At 44.9% G+C, this 13,420-nt stretch overlaps 1 protein-coding gene across 2 annotated transcripts; it reads right to left on the reverse strand.

Annotated features, from left to right (window-relative positions):
* Window positions 1-298: 298 nt before the first annotated feature.
* On the reverse strand, window positions 299-13,309 carry Nhlrc3 (NHL repeat containing 3). 2 transcript variants are annotated; one of them, XM_021652358.2, is made up of 7 exons: window positions 12,997-13,309; window positions 12,403-12,555; window positions 11,837-11,924; window positions 8,759-8,959; window positions 7,360-7,451; window positions 4,922-5,034; window positions 299-4,067 (listed from the first exon to the last, which is right to left on the reverse strand). In XM_021652358.2, the coding sequence occupies exons 1-7, from the start codon at window positions 13,078-13,080 to the stop codon at window positions 3,815-3,817; spliced, it is 984 nt and encodes a 327-aa protein (XP_021508033.1). In that variant the 5' UTR covers window positions 13,081-13,309; the 3' UTR covers window positions 299-3,814. The 2 variants fall into 2 exon arrangements, with proteins under 2 accessions (XP_021508033.1, XP_021508032.1); XM_021652357.2 differs by having other exon boundaries at window positions 11,777-11,924; window positions 12,997-13,300.
* Window positions 13,310-13,420: the final 111 nt, after the last annotated feature.

Here is a 13,420-nt window from a genome sequence, read left to right on the forward strand (position 1 = left end):
CAATTATCCCTGATTGGCTAAATAAAGTCACCTACACCTAGATAGAGCAGAAGTGAGGTATTGGGCTACGGTTCTCAATTTTAAAACATCAAGAGCACAAGGAAACCTGGCATTGTACCTTGCCAGCTATTTCAAGACAAGCCTATCACACGCAGCCCTCTACTTCCCTCTTCTGGGTGCAGGTGCCAACTGCACCCTCCTCCTGAAGTCCTGCTGAGTGGCTGTTTTCACGGACACTAGCCCCCAAACCTCCACTGGTTTGAAACAAATTTTTTGTAAAATGAATAAAGCTGATAAATTATGACTTCAAAATCTTTATTTGATTATTGCTGAAAGTACATAGCTGACAATAAAACAATCCAGCCATGTAAGTCAAGGCTTTTTTGTTTGTTTGTTTGTTTAATTGGATTTAGTCTAAAAGTAAAATTGTAAAGAGTTCTCAGTTTGATTAGATGTATAATAACCACCCCCAATCCTTAAAAACCAGAAGAAGCCAAAAAAAAGTTTATTCTTTGTCACCCTAACCATCCAGTAATGGCACACGAAGCAGTCTGTGTGACGGTAACACAAGCCTTGTTCATTATTAGACTGTAACCAGGTTTTCTCTGATTGACAAACACCCCATTTAAAGATCCATTCATTCTAAGAGGGAGGAAAGACAATCAGAGCCCTTGGTTTCCTCTATATCAAGAATAAATGCAGGCAGCAGAGGTATCGAGGGGTTTCTGATATCTCTTGACCTCAGACTCCTGGAGCCGAGAAGGCTCAGAAGAGCACTGTCTGCTCTTGCAAAAGATTGAGCTCAGTTTCCCAACTGCCTATAGTGCCAGCTCTAGGGGATCAAATGCCTCCACAAACATCTGCCCTCATGTGCATATACCCACAGAGAGAGAGATACATACACTAACATAACTGAAAAGGAGAATTTATCCTTAAAAATAAAGCTGAGATGGCTCCACGGACTACAGTGCTTGCTGTGTAAGCCTGAGGACCTGGATTCGAATTCATACCCACATAAAAGCGGGGCACGAGCACATGTCCCTGGAAGCCCAGGTCACCCTAGCTGAAACAGCTCAGCAACTTACGCTTTATTAGGGCCAAGACAAAGAATTTTCTTAGCACCTATGTGTCTCTAGTCCTGGGTTTGTGTGGCAAACTTTAGTCTACAGCTGGACTGGGCTGCAACTTGAGATCTTGCTGCAGTCTCCAGAGTGCTAACTTACACATGTGTACCACCATGCCCAGAATCACCAACCTGAGATTTTATGGTCACTGAAATTCTTCTATTATTAAAAATAAAATCTTATGCCAGGCATGGTGATGCACGCTTTTAGTCCCAGTACCTAAGGCAGAGGCAGTCTAAACAAAACAAAACAGAATCTTAAAACAAGTAGCCAGGTTATATGAATTCTTCTTTGCAAAATTTTAATGGTTCAATAAATGAAATATAATTCTTATTTACCTAATTTATCCAAAGGGAGGGAGTAAAATATTTTGCCTGCAAGTATACTGATCAAACAATCATGTCTTTTAAGAAACAGGAACAATATTCTCAGCAAGTTTTTAAGAATCTGTGAAGAAATCAAGCTGGTACTGGCCTGGAAACTTCATTACTACTGGCTAGCTTTCTTAGTTGTAGAAGGTTCTATTTATGCCATTGAAGGAGGAAATGTTCAACAATGATAACCAGCTGTGAAGCCTGAGAGCTACAATAAGGACTGGCTTGTAAAGATGTGGCCACCCAAGAGTTACACAAATGTCTTGAGAGTAACCAACCACTTTCTGATTGGATTTAAAGCCTGCTCTAAAAAATAAAAGCCTTCCTGGTACTGCTAACTGACTGAAAAGCTGTCTGGCTAGGTTGTAGCTCCAGGGGACACTCTAATACCATTATTCTGCTAAAGGGATGTGCTAAGAAACTGGCCCCACAAGGAAGTTCTTATCTTGACACCCACAGATCACCACATCTCTCAATTCTGATCAGAGAAGCTTCATTCTGAATAGGTAGATATTAATACAGGAATCCACAACTGGTTTAACCATAGAGAATAAGACTGTCAACTGATGGGCTCTGAATGGGACATCCATGAAAGGGATTATTATTGCAGAAGAGAACAGAGGTGGCTGATGTCTGCAGCAAAATGCCATCTGCTGGACATGAAAGCACACAGAACTCACGCAACTGTGACTATGTGCACAAGACCACAGCAATTAAAATCCTGGCTCAGAGTGGGATTGGAGAGAGATGGCTGTGGTAAGGGAGAGAACCTCTTTTCTTATATCAACAAATGGAAAAGCCCTATATAGACTCATTTTGCACACAGCCAGGCAAATCTGGAATGTGTCCTAATGACAAAGGCAGTTAGAAGGTCTGGCCTCAGAACATGCTATAATGCACTCCTGGCTTTAGACATCTATGTCTGCTGCACCTTAGTGAGCGAGGGAAGAATGATGTTTCCCTGTCACTAAAGAGAAGACTAAGTTGACTTTTCTGAATCACAATCCGGTGCGTGGCAGGGACACACTGAACAGCCTTGGAAACCAGCACTCTGCCTGGAGGCTCGCCTTCCTGCCACAGTGCATGTGCCCGACCACCAAGACAGGCCCAAGGCCCTCAGCTGTTCTGAGTGGGAAGGAAAGTAAGCTTAGGCTTCCCTGGTGTTTCACAAGTTACAGTAAAATCCTGGGACAGGGAGGGATGCTGAAAGGAGCCAAAGGGATGGGTGATCAAAAGACCCTGACAGGAAAAGGTTCCATTAAATCTAGAATAAACCAGAACAAGCTGAAAAACACAGAAGCCGCAAATGAAAGCCAATATTCAGATAGGGCAAGAGTGGGCTGGAAAGGCAGGAAATGTTCATCGTGATACCTCAGAGCATTTGGCACACTTCCATGTGAATGATTCTACTTCTCCTGAAATATCTTTGAGGTAGATAAATACTAGTATAATGAAGTGAGTTGATACTAAAAAATGGAATGGTGATACTGAGGAAGAGACTTATTGCAAATCTTCATTTAAGTAAAGTGCTTAGATGCTGGCTGTTGAACCCTTGCTTATAAAGGTTGACATTAAGCATTCTGTAGCAAAAAAAGACCAAAACCTTTGCTGTCTTTTCCCTCAGAATCCGTGGGAAGTCTGCCTTCGTCCTCTTCCACACTTCTCTCTTGGCCAATCTGAGCCCACACTGCCATTGCCTGCAGTCTCCATGAATCCACCTGCATGGCTCCTCCTGTCCATCAGGGTCCTCCTGTTCCTGCTGGCACCATGCCCATCTGTCTCTCTGCTGGACTACGAGGCAGACAACACTTCCCTTCAGAATCCTCTGGAACTGGTATGGCATGCTGCCCGTGCAGACCATCAGCCACAATCTTCCACATGGTCCATTTTACATAGTAAACTAGTAGTTTCCAGTCCTTCCTATGAAATCAACGTTATCCTAGGAGCCCAGACAGAGTTAACTGACCCAGGCAAATAATTTGGTTCCAACTAGAGTTCCCCCTCACAACCCCATTTTAGAATTTCATTTCTTTCTTCAAAAGCTGCTTACATGAAGATGCACCTCAGGGCTAAGGCAGCTGCCTAGCATGCAGGAGGCCATTAGTTCAACTCCCAGGACCACCCAAAAGAAAAACAATTCTTATACACTTCACTGTAAAACTAAGTCCCGAGAACCACAAGAAAGCATGACTCTTCATAACATAACAACACAGTTTTCTGGGAAAGAGATAAAAATGACTCTTCGCATGAATGATTTTAAATGCAATGACTCTGAGGCTCTGAAATGCTGCCTGAAGCTCCTCCAGGCAGGATGCACTATGCGCCAAAGGCAGGGGTGCGGCTGTGCCATGGGACAAATTTTTGTACTTGTTTCGCCCCGATTTCTGCTACATAGACTGCTCCCGTCTTCCTGTCGACTTCTAAAAGGTGTGGTAGAACCTCATCTGCCAGCTGGATGGTGCTGATCACAGAGCAGTCTCCGACACTTCCGGGTGGAGGGGCCGCCAAAACTGACAGCCTGCTGAGGTTCAGCTGGGCCACAATCAAGTACTTCCCATCCGGGGTGAACCTACGAAGGGAGAGACTTCAGTAACAGTCATCACTCTTCCAATGCCTGTGTCCCCTGCAGCAGGGAACCATGGAGTTGGCCTGGCCAAGCTGCCTTGGGACAGGCGTCATAGGTTTTTCAGATTAGAGTTCATGGCTCCTGGAGCACTGTGTGCCTTCCGGTTCTGGAGAGACTGACACACACCCTCAGGCTGTGAAGTGTTCAGGCCATTTGTGTTTCTCTGTATGTTCCCTTGGAAGTCAGGAAGCATGGAAGCTCAAGAGGATAGGTGGTCTCAGATATTAATCCTGGGTACCCTGTAAAGTTTGCAAACATTGCATCCTGGCAACTACAACTACATTGACCCTGGCAATTGCCATTATATTCTTTCTTATAAAGGTATAAAAGGTCTGACTGCTCTCAATAAAACTGCTGCGGCTTAAGTTGTGCTGTGGACCCTCCAACAGGCCTGGTCTCATTCCTTGAAGCCATCTCAGGTGTCCTGGCCCAGTGAGTAGGCATGTCAGTAAGTGCGGGCATTTACAATCTGCAATGCTCAACAGCAGTGGCCGGCACAGCCTGAAGGAGCCTTTTATGAACTTAAACCGTATAGAATTCTGTGACAGTAAACGAAGCTAAAGATGTGCCTACATTAAAACAAAACACACAAGGAACGGAGAGCTAGAAGCTGGGCGGAGGGAGAGGGTTCAGCAGTGTGGACTCACGCTCTGACCTCCTTCTAGGATTAGAAATCTCAGCTATCTAACTTCTTTGGATACTTGTTTTCTTCCATATACTTTAAACCTTTAGCAACTCTTCAGAGTGGGTCAGACACGCAGGAGGAAGAATCATTTCCAACCAACAGCACTGCTTACCTCACAGCAGAGGGCCCCTCCTCCGTGAAGCAGCTGTCCCAGGCTCCAAGCCACTCTCCAGTGTCCTTATCAAATACTTGGAGTCTTTTATTCCCTCGATCAGCAACCCACACCTGAGAAACCAAAATCCTATCAACACGAGAAGAAACATTACTGTTTTATCAGCTCCACATACGTTGTCTCAGTTAGTGCGTAGAGGACCCAACAAAGATGGCATCACTAAACTCCATTTGCAGGACCGGTAAACACCTTGCCTGAAATGCACTAACACGTGCAAACGCTCCCGTGTGATGTGCATCTGCCTCAGCCCAAAGAAACCACGTTAAACATGCAAGTAAAAACAACCTGAGTCCTCCACCACTGTAAAGACCAAAGACCCCGACAACAGCGGATTTACCCATCCCTTTAACACCCGTCACCATCACTGCACAGTTGAGCCCGGCTCCTAAGGACACAAGACAAAGAAAAGCAGCCTTGCTCCCCAGAGGCTCTCTAACCCTGTATCTGTCATTGCTGGGTCCAAAGTACAGAGCCACCGAAGAAGAGGAAGCTTGGGCATGTTAGTGACACACACAGCACAACAGGTGTTTTTTTTTTTTTTTTTTTTTATGGACTGTAATGAGTCACTAAGACACTCCTGTAATAAAGCAGGGAGCTCAGACTCGTTCTCAATAGCTTTCATGGTGATCCGTGTAGTATACAACTAAAGGTTTACCTTCAGCATAGACCACACCCCTCGCAGCTCATTTTTCTTGGGTTTGTAGGACTTGGTGTAACCCTGAGTTTATCTTTGAGGGTGTATGTGAATTTTGGTAGCCACTGTCTGCTTTTTCAAACAGACACGGACACACGACAGGGATAGGCTGGTGCCCAAGCACGTGGATGTCTCAGGCTTCCTCCTGAGCAGTGATAAGTTTGCTCAGGGATTCGGTAGAACCACCTCAGACAATTGACCAAGGAAGAAACACTCACGCCTCAGGAGTAAATGGTATTCCAGATGGTTTTCTTTTTTCCTCAGCACCCAACACTTGTAACCAGGAAAAGCCTTTCTGAGAAACAGTAAGTCCTTAACTGTGCAGTCAATGCACTCTTCAGAATGGCTCATGGTGGTGATGCAATGAGTGATGTGATGTGCAGAGCTAGGAGTGTAGCTCAGTAGGATGTGCTCCTGGCATGTGTAAAGACATTCCTATCCCACAGCACAGCAATGGACAAACAAAATCCAAAAGTATATAGAGAATGAGCTGTCATTTTCACCACTCAGCAATCTCAAGTTGCTCCTCCATCAAGAAAGGCAAACTGACCCAGCACTGCATGTCAAAGGGCAGCCTGATCCGGCACTGCACGTCAAAACGTTTACTTATTTAACACAGGTATGACCCTCAGAACTAGTCACGCAGATGAAGCAAACTCCACTCAGCAGGCGCCCACAAGAGCCTGCAATCCGGAGAGGAGCACCTATAACTAACTGTAAGGGGAAGTACAGTTAGTTATTACAGAAACAGGTAGAGAATCTAACATTGCGGATGGCGACTTGGCTGCTGGAAGGTGACCCCAAGATCCCAAGAAATACTGTCTTTGCTTACTAGGTGAGTGACAGCCGTGGAGGAGGCAGTGGACGAGGCTGGGGAGGGGAAGTAGGTTAAGTTCCCTGGGGGGCTTTATGTTCCCACAAAGGAAGCAGAAAGAGCAGGAGTTGCTAAGGGGCTCTTCAGGACCAGCCTCTGGCACTCATTTGCCCATTCCAATCAGTGCAGATTTTCTCCCCCTAGTGAACTAGAAATATTTCAATTACTCACAATAAGGTTTTCCCAGTTGAAGGCCAAGTTTCTTTTCAGATTTGAGATTCAGCCTTCTGTCATTTAAAAGCTATAGAATTATCTGTTCTGTTCATTTCTAAATATGTGGAGAACTTCCTCAGAACAGGGCCCAAGCATTTTAGGATTATGGATGTACAGCCAGCTCTAGAGAAACTGTCTAGACACGTCTACTGTGCTTAGCTGTAACTGCCAACTGGATACAACCTAGGGTGACCTAGGGAGAGAGAATTCAAGGAGCAGTCTTGGCCTGTGGGAGCATCTGACGGGGGACTGTCTTGGTTGCTTTAACTGACATAGGGACTCTCTGCTTACCGTGGGTGGCACCATTCCCTAAGTGTGCATGTGGGGGGCTGAGCTGTATAGTAACATGTAATGTGAGCAAGCCAGCACGCTTGCATTCACTCCCCTCTGCCGCTGACTGGACAGCAGCTGAGATGGTTGACGTTCCTGCCTTGGCTTCTTTCTTCCTAACTGGCTTTTCATCTTTTTTTTTTTTTTTAATCACAACAAAAGAAATGAAACAGGAACACTTGCTAATACCCCACCCAGATACATACACCAAGACACGCCCACAAGCCCACATGCACAGGGCTCCAAACACAAGGACACTGTCTTTACCCGACCGACTGTGTCAAGTGTAACACTGTGAGGTATGTTGAACTTGGCAGGTTCTGTTCCATTCTCTCCACGAAGCCAGAGGATCATGAAATCTATAAATGGTAAATATATATGAATAGTTACAGAATGCTTTGTGCATTTACATACTGATTTTATATCGCAACTGCAATATATATATATATATATATATATATATTGCACACTGAGGACTTGAATATTCTTTCCTGGCTTTGTTTATGTCTGTCTAATTCCTGTGTTCCTTCAATCGACTGTGTCATTAGCTCAACCTGAGCTGCTCTCACTACTTCAAAAGCACTGTTCAGAGTTCCCGAATCGTTTCCTTTAAACTAGTCCCTTCATAACCAAAAAAGCTCATGAAGAGGGCAAAGTTGCAGCTGTCACAGCTGAGGAGAGTAAAGAAAGAACTCTCCCTCTGAGCCCTCAGTGGGAATGTCACCCACCCTATGTATTTCAGACTTCTGAACTCCCAAGTCATGACAATACATTTCTATTGTCTAAAGTCACCTTGTCTGCACCCCCCCCTTTTTTTTAAACCACCACAGGGAACACCGTATTCAGTCCGACCCTAACTTTGCTGCTTCTGGCTTTTACAGAATGTCTGGACTCCTGTGTTAGAGGCGAAGTACACTCCCAAGGACAGACTCACCAGAAATAGCTCCCAATATTGTTTAAGAATGTATTTGGAGAATCTGTCTTACTGAAAAAACCCTCAGACTACTAGCAGGGCACAACTATGAAATCCTCAGGGAAGCTTTAATGGCATCCCACATTTCCTCTCGGCTGCTGAGGAAGCCATGCTCTGTTCCATTCCGGCTCAGGACCACCACAGACCTGGACACCACCTCCAGCAGTGCCCTGCTTGGCCCTGTTGTCAGCTCCCCTACAGCCCAGCGAAGGGCTGCTTCTTCATGAAGCCCTGCTCTACCTCTCCAGCTCGGGTTTCTGGTTCCTACCCCATCTTGGAAATCTCTGTCACAGGGCAGTTTAATTGTCTTGTCCAGAACAGACTTGCCACTGTGGTGGTGGCCACTGAGGGCCTAGAGCAGGCACTAGCTAAAACCTTGCTGGTGGCCTGCAGGAAGCCCGGCGGGGATCCAGCTTCCTGACTTCCCCATCATAAACAGGACAGAGAATCCTGAGAAGTTCTTGAAATTTTCACACTGTCTCCAGTCGCTGTGAGGGTCTTCTGGCCTTGGTGGGCACACAGGGCCCTGAGTGGAAGCATTTGCTGTTGGCAATCCCACCATTCTGATTTCCTTGAATTCAGCCTTCACACCCAGCTTCAAGTGCAATGTGGTTACTTTATACCAAGTAGCAAACAAAATTCATTCGGTTTAAAAAACAATGTCCCTGTGATCAGACATGTTAAGGTATTTACCTTGGGACAGTTTGACCAATCTGTTATTCAATCCCCCATCTCCGTCCACAATGTAAATCTCTCCTGTGTCAGCTACGTGCAGTTCTGCAGGGTTGTCAAACTGCAGCGGGTTCAAGCCAGTGCCCTTCTTGCCTGGGGTACCCAAGACTTGAACAAGATCACCCAGGGAATTATATTTTTTAACGGTGTGACCATAAGATCCTGTAGAGAAAGGCAAGCATGTGTCATGAGCACTCAGAGCTTCTATACACCGAAGGCAAATATTTCCCTAGACTGGAACAGCAGTGGGAGATGACACACTCCCATATGTAAATGTGACAGGTGACAGCAAGCAGCATTTCATGTGGGATGAGCAAACCTGGGGATGAATTAAAATCTAATCACTCCAAATTAAGACTTCAAACACAAAGAAACTCAAGAAAAATGCTAGCTCCTTACACAGAAAGCTTAGGATAACTTGTATAATTTTGTTTTGTTTTGTTTTTTTTGAGACTACACAAGGTTTCTCTGTGTAGTCCTGGCTGTCCTGTACTCACTTTGTAGACCAGGCTGGCCAAACTCAGAACTGCCTCTGCCTCCCTGAGTGCAGACACCACCATGCCTGTCTGTACTTTTATTTTTTTAATGCACTACTTGTATAAAGAAACCAAGAAGGAACTAAAAAGCAAGCAACTAACATTTAAAGCTGTTATTTCAATCATTCATGCACAGATTTTACATTTTAGTAATTTAAAATTCTCTGCAAGTAACACAAAAAATTTTAATTACATTTTCTCCCAATAAAAACAAATTCAAAATTGAACTAATTTCTTAAGAGGAAAATAATCTTGGAGCTAAAAGGACCTTACAAGTTAAAAAAAATAAAGTAAATAAAAGTAAATAAGGGAAATCGGAAACAGTAGAGACACTGGAGGCAAAGCTGACAGGTATCCAAAAACAGATTTGACACAGCAAGTTTTACCAGAAGCCAAATGAGTCAGCTTGCATTACAGTTCTACATGGAGAGCCACTGGTAATGTCACACTGGGTCTGAATGCTTGAGCTAAAGGTATGAGCCACAGAGAACACAATGGCACTAGAGAGAGCACACCTCAACATTTCTGAAGACTTAGAAAAGGAGAGAGAGTACTCATAATTTTTTAAGTGGTTGACTTGCAGCCAGATCTTCACTTGAGGAAATCAGTTCATTTGAAAAATGGGGAAGAGCATAAAAATAGTGGATGGAAAACAAGACTCAATGAAAAGAATGAGATCATCTGTGCTACATTTATTTCTGGGAACCAATGAAGTTTTTCTTGTTCTTCTTTTTAAAGGAAGACGTGAATAGAATAAATTAAAATGAAAGGCCTTCCCAGTAAATTCTGGGGACAGAGAAGAGGAAAGAGAAAAAATAGTCACTCTCATTACAGTATTGCATAAACTCAGAAATACTTTCAGGAGTTTTTTACAGTTACTTTATGTCCATGAGTGTGGCCCACAGGTATGCATGTGTGCTCCGCTGGACCTAGGGTTACAGATGGCTGTGAGCTGCCATGCGGTGCTGGGAACTGCTCCCAGGTCCTATGCACAAGTATTCTAAACTACTGAGCATCTCCCCAGCCCCTAGATTTACTTTTAAGTTCCAGACCAATTTTACTAGAATTTAAAAGAAAAATCCAGAGCACCCAAGCTGTAAATCTTGACAGCTGCCTGGGAATGGAAGCTAGAGAGGATTGAAGAAGCCATGCAGCCTCATGGCGGAATGGGACACAAGTGGTCAGAGAAGGAGGCCCAGGCTCTGACAAATATCTGAAAGGAGTTAAAAGAGACACTAGGAAGAAAGATGAAAAGTAAGGAGTCTTTACTCAGAAAAGTGGGCAGCTTTAACACTCTTCAAATGCCATTGTCGAGATGTTTCACCAGTATTTCCCTTCCAAAATAAAGATTGAAATAAATGGATCACCTGCTCATTCCCTGACGTCCAGAAATCCTTTGCAGTGTGACAACAAAAAACCCCAGACCTTACTATTCTAAAGAGTGGAATGTGAATTACCAAGCACTGGGGATACAGGATATCATTTCAGCCAGGAACATAACCAGACCACGGACTCTAGCGACACCCTCCCTGCTGATCCCACTAGACTGTCAAGGCAGCAGGGACGACCTCTGGTGTCATGCAGGACACACCAGCAGCATGGGTAAGCTGCTGTCTCTGGATGCTGTCCCCTGCAGCTGTCAAGCTCCTGAGCCCACCTTGTTTTCCAACACTGTCTACTAAAAATCTCTGCTGGAGGAAGGTTTCAGTCACGCTTAAGTCAGTGGAATCTCAAAACCGTTTCTGCTACCGTTTTCACTCCAGGCAGCACACTGTGGCTTCTTATCACTTTGTTCAGCCTTTCAAGAAAAAAATGGCATAAACAGGATTGTACCGGTATGAACAGGTATAAACTGATTTCCCTAGAGACTGACTTTTGGTTTGATTTCACAGAGGAGGTACAGACTTAGTTTGATAGGAAGAACAAAGAAGAAAGGCTGGAGGAACAGTGCAGTCTACCAGAAAATGCTTGTCGCTCAAGAATAAGGATCTGGGTCCCATACCCAGAGCCCATGCCAGGAAACAAAACAAAAGTGCTGGCTATGCTTGTGTGCACTGTAATCCCAGCCCTGGAAAAGTAAAGAAAGGAAGATCCCTGGGGTTCACCGACCAGTTAGCCCAGCCTGACTATGAGTTCCAGGCCAGTGAGACACCTTGTTTCAAAAGGCAAGACTGACAGCCCTAAAGAACGACACTCTGGCCTACACCTCTTGACACACAAACACAAAGTTGCCTTGATTAGCTTAAAAGATTATAGCATCATTGGATTTCTTGATTCTACAAGAGTGTGACATAAATTTGTAGAAGCACATGATTTTGTGAAATTAATTAAAGGAATTGTGATTAGATTCAGCAACGCTAGCCTTAAAATGCACAAGCAAGAACACAGGCAAAGGTGTGACTTCTCTCTAGCAAGGCAATTCAATAGGTAGCACTACACATACCACTTCCTACGTCCGTGATCCAGACTGACTGTTCGTAAGGTGTGCTGGAGACAGACATACCGTGGGGCGTGTCAACTGTGTGATTCCAGGCTCGAAGGAAATATCCATCCTCTGTGAACACTAACACCTTGGGGATGTTGTCCCCTCTCTGAAGGCATACAAGAATAACTGCTTAGAATCACCCATCAGGAACGCTAATCCTTACTTCTGCTTCAGAAATCAAAACTAAAGGATAATCGAGTAACTTAGTAAAGTGTAAAAAGCCAACTTCAAATTTTGATGATAATGACATCTGTTACATCCAAATCTAAAATGTGCACTTGAACCCAACCCAAAATTAAGTTGCTTTAATTAGCATAAGATAAATGCAATGGGCTATCTAGGGTGGTAAAAGGTAAAACAGTCACTCCTTTCCTTTCTGTTCAGTTGTTTCTTTTTATCATCTGTTCTTTTTTCTGTCTGTCTGTCTGTCTTTCTTTCTTTGTTGTGATCGAATTGACAACCTGAGTTCCATTCCTGGAACCATGGGTGAGAAAACCCAATCCCAAAAGTTGACCTCGGATGCCCACATTCACACTGATCTCTCTCAAACTCACAGGTGCACATATACTACTCATAATACTTACTTGAGCTACGTAAACTAACCCGTTCAGGGAGTCGACTGCAACACAAAATGTAGCACCAGAGAAGTATTCTGAATTCTTGGGCCAATCCAAATCCAGCCGGAAAAGAGGGTCTTTCTCTCTCCAAGAAATGTCAAAAGAAAATGTCCTTGAAACCTCAAATAAAATCAAAAGACTCGCATTCAGTTTGCCTCCTAGGTTAAAAAAAAAAAAAAAAAGCGCATATGTGTGTGTGTGTGTTTATTTATCTTTAAATCATGCCTGGGAGTCAGAAGGTAACCAGAACGAAACAGGCTTTTTTGTGTGTAAAGGTCAAAATAACCAGAGTACATGACTGCAAATGACCAAGAACTGGGGAAGACTATCCAGTGAGCCTTCATGTTGGTGCTGGGAATCGAACCCGAGTCCTCTGCAAGAGCTACCGGAGCTCCCAACCTCCCCGCTACCTCCCCAGTCCCACACGCATAGTTTTTAATATTAAAAGAGAAGACGAGTCGTCAGCTGCTGAGCCCCAGGAGCAGCTTTGGGTCCTCGAGGGCTGCACCCTTCGGTGTCACCTCCACCCACAGCCCCCCCACCCCTCCCTCCGCTATTCACCAGAGAGCCACAGAAGCGCGAATGCAACACCAGACAGGAAAGAAAGAAGACGGCGCCTCCCACGCAGACCCAGACTTTCCGCATCTTTGAGGGCCTGGGAGGCGAGGGTCTGCCAGGACTGAAGCAGCGTCTCGGGCAGCGGAGGCTTAACGCACCCGAGAACTAGACCAGAGGAACTTAGGACCAATTCCGGGTTTCCTCCTCCTTTTCCCCCGGCCCGCCCCTAAGTCAGGTGCCCAACGTGTGGCTCCGTGACCCCGGTCCCCATGCGGAGGCGCTCCTGGCCCGGGCTTCTTCCAGCCTTTCGCATGGCGCCGCCCGCAGATCCTCCTGACTCGCTTGCCGTTCCCTCTTTTAAATTCACATCCGGTAATCGAAACGTAGCACCGAAAACCGAAGGGTAAGGGGACCGTGACACCAAAAC

This window comes from Meriones unguiculatus, chromosome 2, assembly GCF_030254825.1.
Source record: "Meriones unguiculatus strain TT.TT164.6M chromosome 2, Bangor_MerUng_6.1, whole genome shotgun sequence".
In the NCBI taxonomy this organism is placed as follows: domain Eukaryota; kingdom Metazoa; phylum Chordata; class Mammalia; order Rodentia; family Muridae; genus Meriones; species Meriones unguiculatus.

Coding starts and splice junctions, on each gene's coding strand:
- Nhlrc3 (XM_021652357.2), bottom strand. CDS start 13,080: ATGCGGAAAGTCTGGGTCTGCGTGGGAGGCGCCGTCTTCTTTCTTTCC. Junction 8,960..11,776: donor GATCACGGACGTAGGAAGTG/GTATGTGTAGTG, acceptor CTTTCTCTACAG/GATCTTATGGTCACACCGTT. Junction 7,452..8,758: donor ATTGGTCAAACTGTCCCAAG/GTAAATACCTTA, acceptor TACCATTTATAG/ATTTCATGATCCTCTGGCTT.